The sequence below is a fragment of the Apteryx rowi genome, unplaced genomic scaffold (assembly GCF_003343035.1).
Source record: "Apteryx rowi isolate R43461 unplaced genomic scaffold, aptRow1 scaffold_9, whole genome shotgun sequence".
Classification (NCBI taxonomy): domain Eukaryota; kingdom Metazoa; phylum Chordata; class Aves; order Apterygiformes; family Apterygidae; genus Apteryx; species Apteryx rowi.
Genome location: NW_020451204.1, coordinates 1150521 through 1171704, shown reverse-complemented (window position 1 = coordinate 1171704; position 21184 = coordinate 1150521). Strand labels below are relative to the sequence as shown.

The 21184-nt window shown below is 46.1% G+C and overlaps 1 protein-coding gene across 3 annotated transcripts in view; it reads left to right on the top strand.

Moving 5' to 3' along the window:
• The window catches only part of EXOC4 (exocyst complex component 4), a 391280-nt gene that overhangs the window by 328363 nt on the left and 41733 nt on the right, over positions 1-21184 (top strand). For all 3 annotated transcript variants that reach the window (XM_026091145.1, XM_026091148.1, XM_026091146.1), the window contains exon 14: positions 2634-2812. In XM_026091145.1, the coding sequence (XP_025946930.1) occupies positions 2634-2812 (179 nt within the window). The remainder of the gene's footprint in view (positions 1-2633; positions 2813-21184) is intronic.

Sequence of the window (21184 nt, the reverse complement as noted above, 5' to 3'; positions counted from 1 at the left end):
GAGGTACCCACTGAGCCATCAAAATCAGGGAACTCAAAAACTAATTGGGTAATGTGGTTGCAGATCTTTTTATACGTAGAGGCTTTATTTTCAAAATCTCTCTTCATTCCCTGTCGTAAATATACACTTACAGATGTAATTGTGCCAAGAAGAATATTGGCTGAGGAACAGCATGGGAATCAAAGGTCTGAAGATGCTATTTTAATGCAAGTATTCACAAGAAAAGAGTTAAGATTCCATATTCTATTGTCACTTTTTTATTTCCTTACCTTTAACGCCTAGCCTTGCAAATTTAGTATATAGAAAGACAGAAATGCACCTAGTGAATACTCTCTCAAGCAGATATCCAGAACACTAGCAAAAATTTGCTTCGAGGAAGCGATTGCTATAACAGCAGGTTTAAAATGAAATTCCTGGAATCTGTGAAAACTCTTAAAAGTTATCTTCTGAAACAAGAGTTGCTCATTGCAGGTTGTCTCTATTATAGATTGCGCGGAGCAGTGAATTAGGGTTTCTGCAGGCAAAGATATTTGTTAAAGAGAACAAGCAGATGTGTTTGCTGTCCTTTTGATAGAAACTTGCGTTGCTGTTTTAGGATGAGTGGCAGAATCACATGTATCCGAACAGTAATTTAGGGTATAGCGTCATATAGAGGACCTCATTTGTATTCCTCCCAGGAGTGAAAATAGGAAATACGCCATGCTTTGTTTTCTATAAATTTCCGTTTTTCAGCATGGCTGAAAGTACCGTGTTATTCACGCACAAGCTATCCATCCAAAGCAGTGCCAAAGCCTCGCTTGGCGCGTGGGAAGTCAGAAGAGGAGTCCCTGTGATAAAGCTGAGCTCCTAATCACTGGTGCGGGTAGCGGCATGCTAGTGACTCCTACTAACGTAACAGTTCTCAGATTGGAGTCTGCAAAGAACTGCTTGTTTTAGTGCATTTTGTGCGGGTAAGCCACCTTGAAGGAGGTAGAAATTCACCAAGCGCTTCCTTTCCTACTCTTCCGTCGGAGCAACTGGTGCAGCCGCCCCTGGGATTTGATAGCCTAAATCAAGAGGGGTGGTTGAGCTGGGGGAAAGAAAAACATATCCCTGAGATGAATCTCGTAGAAATACCCATTCAGGAAAGCTTTTTAGGGCTTTCTTGAAGTGCAGAAAGGATTTAATTATTTCAGATAGCCGGAATGGGTCAAAATTAACGTCATCCTACACAGAAGAGGAGCAGCTAAATTAACACTGCTGTATTCTTCTGAGGATGGAGACATCCTTGTGTCTCAGTCCTCAGACATAGCCAGTAGAGAAGGTTTTCTCCCAAACCATAGTACCAGGGATACAGCCCTGAGGCAACATATTTTTCATTGTCAAGCAGAAGAAAATCTTCAAAGAGATTTTTTTTTTAATGAAGGTTATTTTTATTTTGTGCTTTTAATGAATTCAGCTGAGCAATTTTAAACCATTTCAGAGTTGTTGTTTTTTTTCCACAAGTGACAGTGAAGTCCCACAAATCTAGTGAGATGCTGGCAATAAAACTACTTAGAAAGTATATAAAATGCCACTGCTGGAATTATTTTGCTGCAGCTCGTTGCAGCTATTATGCTCAGCAGCATGATTCCTCATTGTAAGTTCATAAAAGATCTAATGACGGGAAGTTGAGGTTTGCAAAGTTGAATGAAAGTGGAATGCAAATTTGTTACAAAAAGAGCAACTAATGATTGGAACAGTGTACTGAGGACCATGGCAAATGTGCCGTCACTTGGAGTCTTTCAATAAAGTATTTCATCCAGAAGCTGTTGTAATTAGATGTAGGAAGCATTGCCCAGGATTCTCCATCCTAATGCTACGCAAAAAGTCATACTGGAGGAGAGTTGCTCCTGGGATTAGTCTCTTGACCTGCAAAAGAGGCGAATACGCCGTGAAAATCCTTCAGGGACTTTACCCAACTAGCTCTTTGCGGAGATGAGTATTGAGAAAGCTAAATCTGAATGCGAAAGATGGAGCGCGACACCGGAGTGAGCATTTACAAACCCTGAAGGAAGTTTTTCAGATTTTATGTGCAAATCATTATGTGGTGTAAACACATTTGTCTTGGTCGTCCCTTTTCACCAGGTGCTGCATCCGTACTAGTAAAATAATGCACAGAGTAATATTCAAAACCCTTTTTTTTGTCCCTTTGTCCTTTTAAGCCATCAGGTTTCGTGGTACGTTTCTTTTGATGTATATATGAAAAAGATGGATTCGGGGATTGGAAGGACTGACTTGCAAGGGAAGATTAAAAGAACTGCATGTGCAATATGTTATTTATGCATATAACAGAGAGACGGGGAAAGCATCTGCCTGTCTCCGAAGGGTGTAAATGCTGGGGGGGGGAAGGGGTGTTGCAGTTGGTTGGGCTGCAATTTGTAACCACGGGGAGTAAAACTGAATTAAGAGATTGTGAGCTAGAGGTGTCGTGAACTGCAGAATTTTTTATTCTTTGTAACGAGGCATTAAAAACTCCAGCAGATGAAGTTCTCGAAGCCGCTTGCTGGAACAGTTCAGCGCTGGCCAGCGTGACGCTGTCGGTGGTGTGGCTGCTCTCTTCCCCTAGCGACCCTGTGCTGTACTTACGTGGGTGGTTTTGGTTTGCGTTTCAGGGCTGCTTTCGGCAAAGAGTCAGAAGTTCTCATTGGAAACCTGGGAGATAAGCTGATCCCCCAGCAGGAGATCCTGCGCGACGTCAGCGACCTGAAGGCCTTGGCCAACATGCACGAGAGCCTGGAGTGGTTGGCTGGTCGCACGAAGGCGGCCTTCTCCAGCCTCTCAGCCACCCAGAGTAAGTAGCTACCACGGGTTAGGGCCACCTTTGTCTCAAAGGTGGAAACCTAGACAATTATATTGTAGTGACGGGAGGGGACCTCCTTCGTACTCGATTTCAAAGGGGTTTTACGTCTGTTGACAAAGTTCGGTTCTACCAGCTTGCAGGTCACCCAAGGCATCTCTCCTAGGCACGTTCAGTTCTTCAGAGAGCTCAGAGGAGCACTGAAAGCAAAGCAGCTCAGTCTCGTTCCTCCTGGTGAGCGCTGTGGTGTGGCATCGGCTCGGGCTGCGTGGTGGGCACCGGGTGAGGATGCCAGGAGCATCACCTTTCCCATAAGCTCTGACCAGTCTTTCAGGGCTTCCTTGAGTTTTCCAGCAGTCCCTGCTAATGACGTTTTATAGGAAAGGATGTCAGTGCTGAGCCGCCGAGACAAGTTTCATTGTCTTTAAAGCATCACTAGCTCACTGAATATTTAAAATATAGAGAGATATAAAATAAATTCAGTGGAGAAGCTGAGCAGCTCTTAATGAGGAGTGCCCTGGTGTACATGTCAGCGGGGCACTGCCATTCGCTCTGCGGAGGCAGAAGTAACCCTGGTTGAGCTGGGGTGCGGGGAGGACAGGGAAGCGGGAGCCTGGAGGAGCCCCCACTTCTGCTCCTGGCCGTCAAGGGTTGCCTGCGTTGCCTTCGCGAGATCCTTTCACTTGGCCGTGCTTCAGCTTTCCCTCCTCACCCCGGAGAATAGTGATTTTTCTGGCTGGCTGGCGCGCAGGGACGTGATTAGTGTTGCTTCTCCTCTTATCGCCGTTATCGGCGTGGTCAGTGCTGGCTCGCATTCGGAGCTGTGGCTGTGCACCAGAAACAGAGCTCGGCACAAGCAGGCTCCGCTTGCTGCCCGAATCCTTTCTACCAACACATATTAAGCTGTTTTAATAGCACAAAATACTTTTCACCACGATGGCAATGCTGTTGTGTGGACATCGCTGGGGACCCTGGCGTGATTAACGTCAGCAGATTGCGTTTGAACGGGGCGGCACTGTGCCGAAGATGACGTCTTCGACCTGATAGCCACCTCGATCCCATGCCGTAGTAGCAGCGCTACGGTCCGCGGGATGCAGCTACGTGTGATTATTGCTCTCCTCGGAAGTTGAAAATCGTTGGCTCATCAGCCTTGCAGCAGCGCGCTCGCCCAGCCGTGCTCCGGTCGCTCAGAAGAGCAGACTCGCCTCTCTTTTCTGCTCCTTAAAAAATTGAGGGATATGCAGCCAGCCAGTTAACTCAATTGGCAATCTTCCTAGCCGTCTCTTTTTAAACGTTTTTTTTTGTAATAGATAGGCTGTATAATGCCAGGTCCTTTTATTCTGATCGTTTTCGGAAAGAGTTTTGGTTGTACGCTGAGAAACAAATGCTGTAAAGATTTAGACAGCGCACACTGAATAGTGCRACAACTCTTAATCCGTGTCTCTTAGCACTTCTGCTGTTACTGACTCCTGGGGATTTTACTTTAGCTCAGCTGGCACGGGTCTAAGCTTTTCTTAGGGCCGGGGGGTTTGGTTCTCGCCTGCCTGCTGTGATGTGCCAGAGGTTGGCCCTGAGGAAGTAGCCGTAAATTTGTTTTAACGCTTTGCCTTGCCCTCGGTCCCTCTAGTGTAACAGCGTGCGTTTTACAAACATTGAGCGTCCTCTGTTGTCTCCATGCAGGCAATATGGATTATATTAAATGCAGCTGCCCCAGGCATGGAAGGAAGCATCTGTTTAATTGTAACACGGCGCCGTAGATGAGGAGTAGAGGAGAARAAGAGCTTAACAGCGAAAAAAGTTGCACAGCTTGGTAGGATACCAGAATACCAGGGGACATACTGGGGATGGACTGCATTTTGGCAGTTTGTACCAGCGCTGTCACCCAAAAGCACATTGCAGTGGAGCRGGATCCTGGGGGAAGATAGTCACAGAAGAGCAGGTCTGTGGGCAACCCGCTCTTCTGAACTTTCATGGGAATTCGGCATTGAAAATCACCTCGGTCTTATTTTCTGAGAAAGCGATGGGGGCCATTCGCTGGCGCTAAACAGTAAGATCGTCGCTTTATATCTCAGTTTAAGTAATTGCCCCCCGAGAGCAGAGCTTCTCTATGGCTGAATGACGATCTTCTGGCTTCTCTGTGGCTGAACGACGATCCTTCCCATGGTTTATAGCTCTGCTCTAGAGCAGGAGCCTTTAAGCTCTTGCACTCCAGCTGCCTTTGATCACTTTGTTGGGATCCAGAATGATAACCAAGATTATACAGTCACCTGACATGTAAAGACCCAAAATGTTACGGGGGGCTTTAAAATTCCTATAACCCCTACATGGAGTTCTGGATAGCCGAGCAACAAGAAGTGCTGTGCTCTCACAGTGTGTCCGTTGTAAGAATATCAAAGCACAACGGTAAATGCTATTAAAATTCAATAGCCAAATACTTCTTCCCAGAACTTTATTTTAGTTACAGGGGGAGTTCTTTTGGCTGAGGAGTTGCGCTCGAACAGTCACAGTTGTTAGAAATAGAAACATCTCTGATAATTTCAGTTCTAGCTGAAACTCAAAACTTTCAAAAAATCAATATTTTCCAAACATAAAAGGGTACGCACATGACTTTCTAGCTTCTGAGAAGATGTTACACACAGCCGTGAATAAACATAAAAGTACGAAGTGTAATATTTTACTTGGCAGCATCCTCCTGACAATAAAAATTCATCTTCCTTTGTAATAACTTCATACCGACGCACTAAAATGTCTGTATACAAATGCCAGGAATGTCTGAAACAAGAGGAAGAACTAGCAGTGTTAGGAAATGATAGTGGCTGTTGACCTCATGGTTATAAATGAAACCTGGTGGAATATTTCTCATAAATGGAACATCAATAGAGCTGACTGCAGTCTATGTGGGAGAAAGAAAAAGTGGTGCCAAGGGGCAGAGGTGGTGGTATAAGTCAGAAGTATTTACAAATCCAGCAAGCTACAATGATATACAGGGGAGCGCAATTCTTTGGGGGGAGAATACAAAGAATAAAGAACAGAGGAAAAATGAGATGAGATGTCTGCTTGCTTCCCACCTGGACAGGAGGAGAACAGCAACACAAATGTGCTTGGACTGAGCTGGGAGGAGAAAAGAGTTCAAACCACCTAGTATTGTTTCAGAGTCATACAATGTTAATGCCGCTGTGCTCAGCTGTCACACGAGTTGCTCTGTTCTCTTCCATGTTGGGTTTGATCACCTGAATTTCTGATCATCTGATTGCCTCTAGCCACAGCATATTAGTGAGAATCAGGGTGAGAGAGGGAGGAAGGGAAGTAAACTGGCCAAAAGTAAAGCTAAATAAAGGATTTTTTTTCTACCATGGGCTGAAGCTCATCAGAGCTCAGATTGCCCTAAGTGGAGCAGGCTTCCTCAGCTCTGCAACCATTCAAAAGTTGCTCCAGCTCTTAAATCGTTCCTCAGTTTCAGCATCGGTAACTTTGATTTTAAGAAATGCAGGTGTGAAACCCGGGTTTAATGCAACTGGAATGCTTCGTTCTTTATATGCAARTCAGGAGGCTGTTATTCCCCCAGCTCGCTGTCGGGAGCTGACTTGGAGCTGTTGGGCAGCTGTTGCCTTCCTTTGAGCAACTCTGTCTTCTGCTTTATTTTACTCTTTGGAATGAACGGTACGTTATGGTGTCTATGCTTGAACAAGAGCAATAATCCCCTTAACTAGTAATAATCCCATTAACTGGTAGGGTTTTATCATCCGTGCGCACCGCGTGTTGGGCCAATGCGTGATGAGTAAATGAAAGCATTACTGAAGAAGTAGGGAACCAATTTGAGTTGAGTGACAGTCTGTCTGGTGCTCCCTGTTAGGATGACAACTCGATGTGCATCTTAACTGTATCACTCTTTAGTCTGGGTACTTGCTATCCTGCACACTGGTATCTGTGTCTCATTTTATAGCTGAAGTGTGTTTTCCCAACATTTGGGGAGTTTTCCTCGCTTCTAATAGGCAGGCAAGTGTCAGAAAGAAAGCACGTGTCCAGGTTTTTGACCATTTTCTAGAGACTCATTTCTGTCCCAGCACCTTGAGATTAAATCTTGGCCTCACTCAAAGCATTGTCAAAGCTTTCAGTGAGTGACTGGGACCAGAACTTTTGGTGCATTGCCAGAAATACCATATCTCCACCAAGCCCATGACATGGTGGTGGTAGCCCCGTTGTCCTTCCTTGGAGAAAGTCTGCAGCTCTTCTGGTGGAGATTCCTTGACTGTAAATGGCCAACTTATGGGCACAGCTATTCGTGTTAGGAAACCAAGAGGCAGGGTTGGGCACATATTGAAGTCTTTTGGGAAACCCGCTAAAAAGGGGGCTATGTTTGGTGGCTTTGTGGTTAGGCTGTCAAAAGGCCCCTTACTCCAGATAAAAATTCAATAACCTTTCGCTGTGGATGTGCCACAATTATCGCTCATTTAAAAACAGTCTTGCTAATAGAGTGTTTTATCATGCTGGGCAGTCTCTGCATTCTTCATTATTTAGTGTTTGCTAAGCTGATGGCTCTTCCATAGCTCTCCCCTTATCTGCCTTCCCTCAGAATTGGATTTTGTATTTTCCGAACCAGTCAGATATGACAAAGTCATTTTCTTCTTCTCTTGTCTTTTGAGGGAATACAAACTTCCTTTTAACAATAACCGTTTCGGGATTAAAGTTGTGGGAAGTGGATGAATCAACTGGGGAAGTCAAGCAAATTTTAAACAGGTTATATATGAAAATGGGAGTGAGGTTTCCTCTCCTCTTCCTCCGCTGCTTCTCTGCCGTGCCGTCCACAGATGTGTTACACACGCATGCTTTTCCCCTGCCAGAGCTTCAGCCGTCTGAAGCCCTCTGAGTATTTTACAAAAAAAGGAATTATTATGCACGACGAAGAAGTTGGGACAATCTTTATGTTTTTAAGATGGTTGCGTGCAGTGTGTAGGTAGAAAGATGAAAGATTAGCCATTAGCTCCGCGAGCTGTAGGTACCCTTTTGAAGACTGTTTGGCCTCTTGTGCCTTTGGATTGCTGCAGTCAGCAGTTAGTGCCCTGCTGACTGAAACACCGCGTTTAAAACGACTCGCTCACGTGAAGACAGACTTGTCTTTCTCTTCTACATGGCTTTTTGGAAGTCAGGTGAAGCTTTTACATTTGTACGATGTGTCCGCGCATGTGTATCGATAAGTAGATATCCTTGCATCTGCCCAAAGCTTTGCCGAGTCTATTATCCTCACTTTCTGTGCGTGCTTTCTGCTTCTCGTCTTTAATGAAGAATTTTTTGGAGTTTCAGTACCTTTGACAGGTTGGTCTTGAAGAACAGGCCTCTAGCAGTAGTCCCAAGAAAGACGTGTCCTTTCCTTCCATTGCCTTACCGACAAAAAGAGCATCCTTTTAGAAAGGGATGCTGAGGCTCCGTGAGTAGTCAAAGTTGGGAGGTGCATCAAGGAGCCCCAAGTATTGGGTTTTTGGGTATTGAAAAGAAGGCAGAAGTGGAAAAAAGTCCGAGCGTTGCCACGACCTATCTTTTTATTGCGCGGTGTTTGCTGCTTTTCGTAGCGCCCCAGCTCCCAGGTTCACGTGATCAGCTGAGACCCTTACTGTAAATGGAAACGGCGCACATACCCCCATCCCTCCTTTTCTGCAGAGAAAAGCTTCAAAAGCATGAAGGTTAAAGGACCCAAAACATGCTGTTCTCTAAAACCAAGCCAAACTGATGATTTCTTTGACTGTTCACTTAAGATTCAGCTTGGCCCCGCTCCTGATTTGCGACCCCAGCTCCTCCCCATCTCCCCCAGCGTCCCTCAGATGTTGCCACAAGAAGCAAAAACCCTTTAAAATGGCAAGATTCAAAGTCTTCTGCACGAGCCTGGCTTCAGACAGGCTTCAGGCTGATCCTGTGCCTGCAGCGGCAGAAAGTAGAAGGTGAACTCTAAATATTTAGAAAACGAAACGCGAGTACAAGGAATTAAGTTTTGCAGCTCGGCCGTAATTGCCTCCGGGGGAAGCAGCCCTGTGCTGGAGCTCGGTGCACGGGGGACCTCCGTCGCTTGGACTTGCGGGCCCTCGAGGAAGGGTTAACTTTGCTGCTCTCCGCAAGCAGCAAAGCAAACACAGCGGAGCGCCGTTTCGCAGCTACCCGCCTGTCACTTGGCAGACGCGATTTGCCGTCGCTCGCTGGAAGCGCGGCGATTTGCATGAGACGCGGAGCTAATCACTGCGTGCGGTTGAGCCATCCGCACGTGAGATTTTAATGAGAAACGCGGAAACGCCACGCTCCCCCTCGGAAAGAGGGGGGCTTGCACACACCGTTGACCTGCACGAGGCTTTGCAGCTCTCCCCCTGCCACGTTACGTGGACCCTTTTTTAGGGGGGGAAGGCAGGGCACGTCTCCGCCAAGGCTGCAGACTGTTCCCGCTGGCCGGGAGCCTTCCTGCCCGCGCCTCTGCAATCAGGCCGGCCCCGAGAGCCGGCAGCAGATTGTTTAAGTGATGTCAATATGTCAAAGCAATGCAGCTGCCAATATGCAGATAGCCAGATAAATCCCTCTTGTTCTTCTCGAGGAAGCCGCTTCCCATTTGAGTCTTAGCTCTTTTTTATCCCCCCCTTTCCCACCCAAGCAATTCAGATCGTACCGCAGGACGTAAAGGGCGCAGCGTGGCGGTTGTTGCTGTCATGGGCTTCGTTTTGACATGCGGCAATTTTCCTGGAGCGCTCATAATTCCCGCTGCCGTGTTTGACTGTAATCCCGCAATTTCCAAATTAGCAGCCTCAGTCTCGAATGGGGCTATGAACCTGCCAGATTTGATTGCAGAAATGCTTAGAAGGGAATTCACAACGAGGACACCAGCAATAAAGCCTAGGAATCGCTGGCTTCTTCTGATGATGTTGAAGGGCAGAAAGAACATGGCTATGGCCTGATAGCTGAGTCCGGTTAGGAATGCTGTCAGAAGGTATTTTGGTTTGTTAGTGTGTTTTTAAGGCGTTATAAAATGCAGAGATATTTGGGGGGTCAGCAAGGAGAACTCGCTGTGATTTACATTGTGATCAGAGCAGAGCTTGGCCAAAACTTCAATGTGAGGAGTTTGCAGTTCTCGGGACCTTTCCTAGTGATCAGCAATCCATATAGCAAACTTATTTTATCCAGGATGGCTCCAAAGCGGGTAACCTTCTGTTTGTGGGTGCTTTCCCCCCAGAATCAAAGGGGGACATGCAGAAGATGCTGTCACCGCTCATTCTGCAGACGGGCAGCACTTCGCCTCGCAGCCTTTCTGATGAGCTGAGGCTTTATCCAGAAGCGAAGGGGGGGAAAAAGGTTGGCTTAACAGCTTTTTACCAAATAGTGCAGATTATCTGTCACGGGCTGGCTCTTATTAATGATAGCACTCAGCATTTGCATTGCATTTTCCAGCCACAGATCTCAGAATACTTTGAAAAGGTTAGTGAAGGCCATTACGTAGCAGGACTATTCTGGGCCACTTAGCGTACCGCGCGGCAGCCGTCCCTTTGCCTGGCGCCGTATGCCTCCCGCTACTGAAATAGGCTTTGATGGCTGATAGAAAGCATCCTGCAACACTCGAGAAAGTGAGGTCTTTAAAAATTGATGATGGAGCCCCTTTATACCACTCTGCCAGAGTAAAGGGGCTATAATTTACGGTCACTTTTAAGGCCCCTTTCTGCTGGCAGAGTGCTGTAAAGGGGCCTCGGTACAAATGAAAATCAGGCCCGACGTGGTGTTAAAATTGATGCCTTTCATTTAGTAGTCAGGCCACACTGTGGTGGTGAGCTCAGGTGCCTCTTTGTGCTTAACCCCAGTGTTTCGAATGAACTGAATTCAGCTCTTAAATGTGGCTATATTTCTCACAAGTTGGGACTTGGGTGTTTTTTTCTGTCATTGAACTTGTAATGCATCTTGCTGTATTGATTGCTCGTGGGGAACTTTTTTGGAGACACCTTTGGTTAATAGACAACCTTATTTAAAAGCCAGATTAAAGCTGATCAGCACGTGCCTGACCTCATGCAGCAGAAGGACTTAGTGAATTCTGTTGCTTCATTATCACAGCAAAAGTGCATTTCCTTGTAAAACAGAAAAACACGCAAATTTCTTCCCAATCCAAAACATCTGCCATTAACTTAAAAAGATATGTTTTGAGGGCTTGTATTATCTAATGGTGTCCTATTGCTTCAATATAACTTGTTCTAAATGAGCACTTTCCATTTTAGCTTCTTAAGCAGTCTCATCGTCCAATTTTTGTTGTTTCACTTAAGAGACTGAACAGTTAGTGCTGTATTCTGTAAATGCTAAAAGCTTGGTCAAACCCCTTTCTCAGTCCTAATACAGACGTGTACATCTTTTTCCATCTCAAGGCAGTGCACACACTGTCTGAAGGGAGATGCCAGTGTCCCAGGCTGATCCCTTTCCAGCTCTGCCATCCAGACTGATCACGTTGACTCAGTTTGTGTCTATATGGTGTGGATGCAAGTTCACCCTGCCCATGCCCTGAGCTGACCACATGAATGTGGTTAGTCCTGCAATAAGCTCAGGACGTCAAGCCCTGCTCGAGGGCAGAGTGTATTCATTTGGTCTGGGAACTGCTGGTTCAAAGTGGTGCTGGATGTGCTCATGCAGACACTAGATGGTTCAGAGCAGAAGTAGAGGAAGCCAACATGAAAAGATCTTCTTGGGTGTCTTATCTGCATCGCAGTGACTCCAGTCCACATAGCTCCCTCTTGTCAGTCCCACTGCTCAGCCGATTCTTGTGCTGATGTCTCTTGGATGTTGCAGAGGTGACCAACGCCATCTCTCTGCTACTACAAACACCTTTGTCCACAAAGTGCTTTGGGTTAGTGTTTAAATGGGAAATGACAGATGTGCCTCAAGTTGTGGGTTCCCCCGCGTGGGTATCCCATGAGCAAGGGCAGGAGAACTTTGCCATCCTCAAGCACAACAAAATGCGGATCTCTCAAGTCCGAACCGAACCATTGTAATCACCTGCACTGTGATCACCACTGAATTAATCTTTTGATTACTTAAATTACTTAATTAGCAGACCAAAAATACCCACCAAAACCTTCTTAAAGAAGCTTTACTAGAAGTTACAAATGTACTTACCTTTTGGAAAGCTGCCACAATTGGGCTGGAAACTCCTAAGATAATATTTAGACCTTGGGTTCAGCAGATACAGCAGGGCATCTGGATTTACTCTGTACTGAACAGTAAAAGCCTAACCAGTGTCAGAGCGCAAAGGCCTTTCAAAAGACATTCAGAGAGGAGGTATTAAGTATCTGGCAGCAGTCTGACATACAGCATTTATGAGCCTTTTATCGGTGACTCCAAGAGCCATTTCTCTCAAAGAGCTTCCAGACTGAATGGTTTGACCCAAGCTATTAAAATGGGATATTTTTTTCTCCAAGTGCCTAGTCAGCAAAATCGTCTTGGGATCCAAAAGCCAAGCTGCGTCTCTTGATCTCATAACATCACCAAAGCTGACCAAGAGCTGAGCAGAACAATTCAGACAGCGGACAAGAATCCAGCTGGTACCTCCTAGCTGAGTCGGCTTTTGGAGGACTAGCAGCACTGAACATTTGTTTGGGACAGTAATGCTACTTTACTGTAGTAACAGTAAAGGCCAGCCTTCAAGACTGGCAGGGAGCTGCTAACCTCATGAAGACACAGTGGCTACTTTGATAGAGCCTGAGCTTTAAGAGATTATTTTGATTTGTGTTACAATTTTGATGATAAAATTTCATAGCTCAGATATGGGTCTGTTTTGCTGGATCCCAGGGATTAAAACCACACAGGCATCAGTCAACTAAGTTAATGAAGAGCTTTTGTCTTCTTGTGAAAGTCATCTCCCAGTGCCTTTCAGTGCCTTTTTTTCCCTTGAAGGTCTGCAGCAGAGCTGTTCTTATGGATTAGTGGTTACTGCTAGCTCCAGCCTTGAAGCTTTACATCAAATATTTAACGGTTAGAAAATGAGACGTTGTTTTTCTGACCTGGATGCTGAGCATTTATGGTCCTTTATCTCAGACAGTAGGCGCACCGCTACGATGCAGTCCCATGTATTGATCTGGTGTGTGGGGTCAGCACGTAGCTTACTGTTATGATTACACTAATTACTCTGGTTCCGGTGTTCTTTCCTTCCACCCACCAGCCTTAGACACAGGGGATTGTCATGTAAATAAGTGACCTAATTAGCAGTGCATTCATACCATTTTACAATGAGGATCCCTCGTGAGTAATACCAGGAAACCAAGGTCCTTGTGGAAATAACTCCAAAGAGCCTGCTGTCCCCACCAGCCCTCTGCACCACTTGGTTCATGCGTTAGGAGCTGTGTATCTCTTCTGAACAAAATGACTCATCGGTGTCAAAGTTTAGTAGCAGTAGATCCACGTGCTTCTCCTTTGTTTGTTATAGGTAACAGCTTAACTGTAGTGTGGATGGGTCAAAATCATTTCCAAAACTAGGTGACCAGACTTGGACTTGTGGCCTCAGCATTGACACTGGAAACTTTCCCACAGTGTGTGGGCTACAGGATTGCTCTCATCTAATTGGCATTTATCTTCATACAGGACTTGAGGCAAATGACTCTTAAATAAGCAGGAATCGGGGAGAATCAGGCTGTGCCCAAGTCTGCTGCAGCTGATGCAAAGCATAACGTTCTGCTGATGTAAGGCAGTCTGCGATGTGCCCATCTCCTTTCCTGAGAGTAGATTCTGCACTTTTCCCCTTCTTCACCCTATGCTTGAAAACATTCATAGTTCGCACGGACATTCAGGTTCACACATTTCTCTGTATCCTGCTGGAAAAGACTTATTCCTTCCAGTTTGTCTTCCAGCATAGACCCTCATGCTACTACTCCTGTTGTTTTGTAAACCAACCTATTTAAAAACAAACAGTCACCCAAACACTGTTGCATTCATAAATGTCAACACCCAGAAAAAGATCCTTAAGGTATATACTTAACTGTATTTATCTGCATTATACACTCCTCACCTTGTCCCCACCTCTTTGCAAAGGAGAGCACCATAGCTCTTGTGCATCAGGACACCAGCTGACTTCAGCACTTCCCTTCTTCGTTCTTCCAGTGAGCCCAGAAGACTGTGAGGTTAAAGTCCTTTTAAAAATATATCCCTCTCAGGATGTCTGTTATCCAGAGAAGTTTTGCAGTGATGCTAACCCAGGTTTTTCTGGCGTTTACTGGCAAGGGGTAGTACGATATCTTGGAGGGGCCTGAGGAGAGAAAAGAAAAAGTCGAGTTTGTGCTTGTGTTTGTGTGGGCAATTTGGTGGCATCTCAACAGGTTTTGAGTGTCTCCCCCTTTCCTGGCCCGGTTGACCAACTCCTTAACAAAATGTCTTGATGCATCAGTTTTTATGTCAAGGCTCAGTTATGCTGCGTTCTCACAGTGTCCTAATACCAGTCACTGATTTTTGTGTTCTGAGGAAACCATATGTGCAGGTTGACAGCTCTTTATAGGTTTTTTTATATTAGCCCAAGCGCGTGGCCAACACCGGTCTTTTGTGTTCTTTTATCCTGCTGAAGAAATTCATAATTTCAGTTCTTGTAGGTCACCGCCTAACAGCGGTGTGTAGAGACTCTTATGCAAAGACAATGCATAAATGTCTGCTGACATTCTCCACTGCCTCGCTTCACATGTTCGTGACTCCTCTAATTTTCACAAATGCCCAGCGTTCCTGCCCAATGCTCATCAATGAGTTAACAGCGGAGACATCGTGCTCTGACTCAGATACCATTGAAATGCCATTAATTTTAAGCTGTGTACATTATGTTTATTCTTAAGGCTGTGAAGCATTCTTTATTAACAGTTAAGTTAAAATAGTCTCCATCAGCTCTAAGGACACAGTGCATTTCACAAAGCAGGTAGCCTTGAGGTTTTTTGGTTTTCCTTTCACTCATTTTTGTGTGTTCATTCACAAAAGTTGACGTTTTTTAATATGTCTTCTCTACTCATTGAAAGCAGTGACAAAGCTGCCACTGACTTTAATGGGGAAAGAAATTAGCTTTGGGTGACTTTCTGGCTCCATGTGGATTGATGGAAGTGTCTCCATTGACTTTGCTGGAGCTGCAATTTTGCCCTGTCTTTAATGAGAATTAGTCGGGTGAAGCGTGTGGCTGGTTTTGGCTAGCCAAGCACAAAGAAGGGTGGGAAACATTTGACAGGCAAAAAATACCTTCCGTAACTCGAAAGCAGATTAATGGATTTTTACTAAGCTTTCTAAATCAAGTCACTTCTGCGGTGGTACTATTCAGCCCAAGAAATAATATTTCTGAGAGGGGTAGGGAAGGGGAAAGTTACATTATAAATTACTGAAAATAGGAAAATTAAACATGGAGAAGCCTTCTTAGCTGCGGACCACTGGGACAGCAAGCCCTGGACCATACAGTGAGAGTCTTCCATATTCAACGTCTACATCCGTGGTAGCTCTCCGAGTCCTGTCTGCAGCTGCACAATTTGCATCCTTCAGTGAAAAAAACCTGCTCTGCAGCCCGCAAGATGGATTTCTGTTTAGAGTTTTGTAAATGAACCGAGGCTTTTTTTAAAAAAAAAAAACACCTGTTCCAGACTTGAATGCAAAATACTTAGAGCAAAGTGTTCGGCAAGCAAGCCTTTCAGTGGGTTATTGTACGATGGAGCTAGAACCTCCCACCACGTTTTTTTTTTTTCCCCTGCCCCTCTAGCTCTTGGAGACAAGTTTTCCCTGATAATTCCTTTCTCAAGGCTGTATATTTGCAAAAACTAATGGAAAACAAACCACTTTTAGAGGAGTTATTGCCTTTTTAAAAGTGCTAATTTCCTTGCGAAATTTATGCCTGCCGGCAGAGGCAGACGAGGAGCTCCGCAGGCAGCTCTAACAAGACAATTCATTAACTAGCAAGTGTACACACGCCATAAAAAACATTAATTCACAAAATGAAAAACTAATAGAGTGTTTAGCCCGTTCTTTATCACCAGTGACAGTCTGTGCTCTCCTCGTCATTAGTGTTTACTGAACTGATGGGAGCTGCAGCCCGGCCTGCTTATCACCACTCATCGCAAATGAGTTTTGATGCTTTTTCCCAGCATGGCTGGGCTGTCCTCTCTCCCGCTCTTGAATTTTAACCTGTAGTTCGGAGCAGAGATGCGTGGAAGGCAGATGACGAACCTTCAGTTCTGGCTGGCTTTTTGGAAGTTTGGGGCGTAAGTTATCTTTCCTTCCCTGTCTTCTTCAGAACCTCAAGGATTTCCACCCCAAGGGGAAACTCTTGCTTTAAAGATCTTCCAGTATGATCCTGATTCCCTGTGCTAGGGAAGAGGATTCTTTAGGAGGAATTTGCTATGAGTAATGTTAGTGAGAAGCTCTCCCTGCCCCGGCTGAACGTACTTTCTCTTTAGTTCTGCTCAGCCTTTAAGCGTTGACCTAGTTTTGCCCCCTCAGCRTCGGTGCAAGATTTTGCCATCGATCCCAGTAAAAGGTGAGCCAGACCGGTGCTGAGGACTTGGAAAATGCCATCCTCGCGTCTTTTGTTTGAAAGGGCCGGACCCGTTAAAATTTGTCCTCGCTTCTTGGTATTTGTTTTGTTTTAACAAGACTCGGTGTTCTTTCCCGTGTCTCTCTAGCGGTCAATATGGTCAGCTGTGTACACAGCCTGCATGCGTGCGTGCATTAAATGTTCTCCATATCTCAGAGCTTTGCAGAGATCAGGGCCGCTCRCTTCGCTCAAGGATGGGGCTTGAATCCAGGATGTGGGATGCAGCATGTGGCTTAGCTGGGCACTGACTCTCATCGCCTCTTCTTATCTCTTCCCACACTTGTCTGTACACAGCTCTTGCCAATCTTGGAGACAAGGAGTCGGGCAAGCTGGACCTTAGTCCTGACCCTGGGCACCTTCTGATTATCCCTTTCTTGGTGCTTAAATCCAAGCCAAAGGGAGCGATGAAAGATCTTTTCCCCATGTAACTCTGCCTCTGAGTTTGAGACTCGATCCGCCACGACGCCTCTTAGTTAAGGCCTGTGGTTCCTCTTTCTCTTGGCATCTGCTGGTTGAAAAGCCTGCAAATGGGCGTACGTGCTGCTTTACTCAAGGGAGTTGGCCCTGTTAACCTCACAGGGTTATCGTTTCATTCAAGCTGTGGACATGCATTAATGTGTGCAAGAATGAGCATCCGTAGCGTGAGTAATAACACGAGATAACCGTATCCGGAGGCCTGGAAATGAAAGTCGGAGCGCTGGTCTGCAGTGCCATGGCCCTTGCCAGCTGCGTGGGCTAGGGACCTGCATTTTGGTTTGCATGAAGAAGACAAGTGATGCTGTGATGGGTGGAAAGATTAAAGTGCTAGATGAAAGTAACTGTGCAGGTAGGTGGCAGAGGGACTCCTTTTCCTGGAATTCTTGAGAGATGTCATTGCTCCATATTTTTCTCTGTATTTAAAATCTGTAAAGAGAACAATTTAGGCCAGAAGGAGCAAAGCAGCAATATCTGCATAAATATTTAAAGTAGTCTGCCGTAGCTAAGAGCCCCAAAGGTTCAATCCACACTTCTAAAAATGGAGGGAAAGGTTGTCATAACCAAAATCTAGCTTTGGTTGCCCAGTTCTTGTAGCTCTGAAATGAATTTCATGAACTTTGGGAGAATCAAAATCCAGTTCCAGATTTTATGGCTCGTTCCCTCCCTTTTCTATAGAGCTGCAGCTCTGAGATCCCCAAACAGACCAATTTAGAGGAAGACAGTGAATGATCTATGCCTTAGAGCTTCAAATAGTACTCGTGCAGCCAGAAACTGGTCCAAGTGGCCATATGGGTTGCATATAGTTGTTGTTGTTCATTATTTCTCTAGCACCACAGGTGTGCCGAGYGCTTTGCAAGAAGATAAAAAGAGAAGGCCCCTGCTCCTCTGAGAGCTTAYGCTCCAAATTAGATCGAGACTGCATCCCAGGAGCGATAAGAGATCAAAGTGGGAGGAAAGATGTGTAACCACGGAAAGACAAGCAGCTCGAGAGCAGGGTCCTGGTRGTTATTCCCACAGAGAGCAAATCATTTGAGTTGATTTGCTTTGTCTGCTTCTCTTTGGTTATTTAGGCTTTTTAATCTTCGGCAAGTCCTAGCGCGTATCCAGGCTTCCGCAGCTGAAGGCCGACGTCGCCGTACCCCTGCACGGAGGCAGTGCCCCGGTATTTCTCGCGTTCCCTGTTGGTGGGGTCTCGGCATCCCACCGCTGTTCACCGGTCCCCCTCCCCGAAGCACGTGCTCACCAGCTTCACCAAATCAGCTTCTTTCCTCTACCCAGCTCTGGCCCAGATCGACGGRCAAGCACGGTCTCCCGGCATTTGCCATTCCTCAGATATCTCACAGATCGTGACCTTATAGTGCTAAAAGCTGYAGGAACAGGAGACCTACAGAGCTTACAGTCCACGTGGCAGTGATGGATCAAAATATGTTATCCAGGGTTTACACGCTGAAAACTAAAGAACGGAGGGAGAAAGTGGCATGCCAGAGCTTCCCAGMAGAGTCTCGAGCAGAGACAAGAGTTAACCCCGAGTCTCCAAAAGCRTGGCACAGCACTTTTAAGCCAGAGCAATTCCCTTTTGCATGCCTGTATTTGCAATTGTTTCTGGGTTACATCTTCTGGAGAGCAAGGGAGGAAGAAACTAAAGTTTAAAAGGATGTGAGCTGGTCCCTAACGTTACCTGTGGGGCAGAGCCYGGCTCTCACACTACGTCTCTTTTCCAAATACTAGTTTTCTCCCGGCAGAGCTGTAATATTTCATTGCAAGTCTATCCCCCTTCTCCCTATAAAGCGAGCCTGCCTAGTCCTGTGAAAAACACGGGCATTTTGCAGGTTTAGTTCACAGGTTCAGGTTGCGCTGTAGCCAAGGCAGAGCCTGTGACCTTAGATTGATTTCTCTCCTCGCGCTATTAAATCATTCGCGTGCTAGCCGTCGCCCTGTTCGAGCAGGATGCGGGCCGAGCGCGCTGTTGTAGGCCTTGACTGGTTACGGAGGCTTGTTTACGGCGAACGCTGCGGGTTCGGTTTAATATTCCAGCGGTCGAGTGATTTACATCCATCGATTTACAAGGCACACTCTGTCGAGAGGCACCAGCATCGCGCTGAATTGCAAAATGATTGAAATCATTGGTGACAACTGGTGTGTTAAGTTTATTTTTCTCAGGTTTGCTGGAATGAAACGTTCCTTCCCCTTTGAGTGAGATGTCTTGGCTGTGCCTCCAGCAAGCKGAAAAAAAGAAAACCCCCAAGCAAAACCTCCGTTATTTTCCAGCGGCCCAGGAAGCCCAGTTAAAACAAATGAAATTAATCTGCTTAGGCTGCAAGATGATAAGGACCTATGGAACAAGTTGTTGGCCTCTGCTTACCCAGCTGTTGGGTATTTTGGCCCGGATAGCTCATGTTTGACTTTGTGTGAGTGGGCCAAGGTACTTCCAAAGGATCATAAGGGGAAGAAGAAATGGATGGTTGCCTGTCCTGCTAATCCGCTGAATTCTTCTTCCAGCTGTTCAGCTGGAGAGATGTCTCCCTCTGCCCTGTAGGCAAAGAGCTCAGAGTATATTCTGATTTGTTAAACGTCCRGGCAGTGCAGGGTCACTCTTTGAGCACGTACGCAATCGTCGGCCAAGCTCAGCACCCTGCACTCTCTGAAGAGCCATCCTTCTCCAAAAACAGCACCAAATTAAAGATCCTTTTTATGGTTTCTCAGGGCCCCTCAATATTTTAGGCTCTGGTTGTCTCATGCTGCTACAACTCCCTCTCTGGGTTCGTATCATCAAGGATGATGGAGGTAAAACCATTCTGAGCGAATCTTGAGGAAACGATATTTCCTCAATGGATGGCACGGCAGCGGAGCGGTCCTTTCCAGGTGGCCGAAGGAGGAGAAAGGCACGTTGATGGCTCATCTCGAGGTTGGTGGCTATTGCCGGAGAAGTTGCCAAGCAGTGTGACGTGAGGGCCTGCGGTTGGGCTCAGATCAGTTGCAGGAAATCTCGCTTGAAGGATTTTTGAGTCTGAAAGGAAGAATGATCTCATGATTAGTCTGGGGCATCAGTCTGGGGCTGCGTTCAGCTTCCTACAGCGTTGCAAGTTTGCAACCCCTTGGCTCACTGCTTACCCCGCTTTTTCATGTCCTCTCCCTATTAGTGTAGCTGAACCTCCATTAATTTGGCAGGGGGAGGAGGAGGTTGTTTTGCAGATTCTCTATCCTTTGCCTGCTCATCTTTTATCAGTTTTTTTCCTTTCCTTGTGGAAAGGGAGGTATGAGGAGGAGGGTGGCCTCCAAAAGGAGGCTCTGATCTTGAAAAGCAAACGTACGCTTCAGTGACCTTGTCTGGCAAGGGAGAAATCAGAGGATGTTTCCCAAGCCAGCACCTACTAGCTTGAGTCTTCCTCCACCCCGTGGGGGCTATGAACACCCAGAAGGACTTGTGTGCTCTGGAGTTAAGTAAGCAACAGATTGTCGCTGTCTCTCTCCTCTTATCCCCACTGACAAATATAATTACAGCTTCACTTAAATTGCTGTAAATGAATTCTGGAGAGCAGAAAAATGTGCGTGCGTCTCTCCCCTGCATCAGAAATTAGCTGAGTCTTGCATTTCGGTGGATGGGTCCATCCATCTCCACCGCTTCCAGGGAGGCAGTGCTGGAGCAAGCTGGAATGAAATCACCCGAGGCTGCAGCCCTGCATCGCCGTCACCTTCCTAAAGAGAGCCGATTCCTCCGGGTGCAAAGGCTAGCCCAGCTCCAGGAGCCGGGCCAGTAGCAGCTTCTCCAAGAAGTTTAGGAATTTTATTATCAGTTGACTAAAAACAGATTTTTTCATTGGTAAAGGGGAGGCTTCTTACYGTATACCGTGACCAAATAAGCGCCCCTAGACCAGATGCTGCATCATCCAGAAGTCCTGCCACCCTCCAGTGAAACAAATGGCACTTGGGGGGGGGTCTCATAGCTTAGGGGTGGATGGCAGCTGGACAAACACCTACTTCTCTCCCAAAGCGCCTTCCCTCTTAACACAGTTATCTCGAAATAGAGGCTGTGTAAATAAGCCAATCGCCCCAGCCGATAATTTCTTTTTCTTTGTGGAGGAGACCTCAGTCGATAGAGGGAGACTTGGAGAAGCGTCTCTCTCTGTTTTGGGCGGGAGCGATCCTTATTATTTCCATTCAGCCTGGGCAGATTATCGCTGCCGTTTCCCTGTTTGTTTCTCTTTTACACTTCAGGCCAGTTAATTATGTTCAGCAGTACTTGCCAGGCTCTGAATTTCTTTATCCATTACAGTCTCTTTGTTAAAAAAAAAAAAAAAAAAAAAAAAAAAATCATAAATTTCTCTGTGGTTGGAGGATGGTTTCAT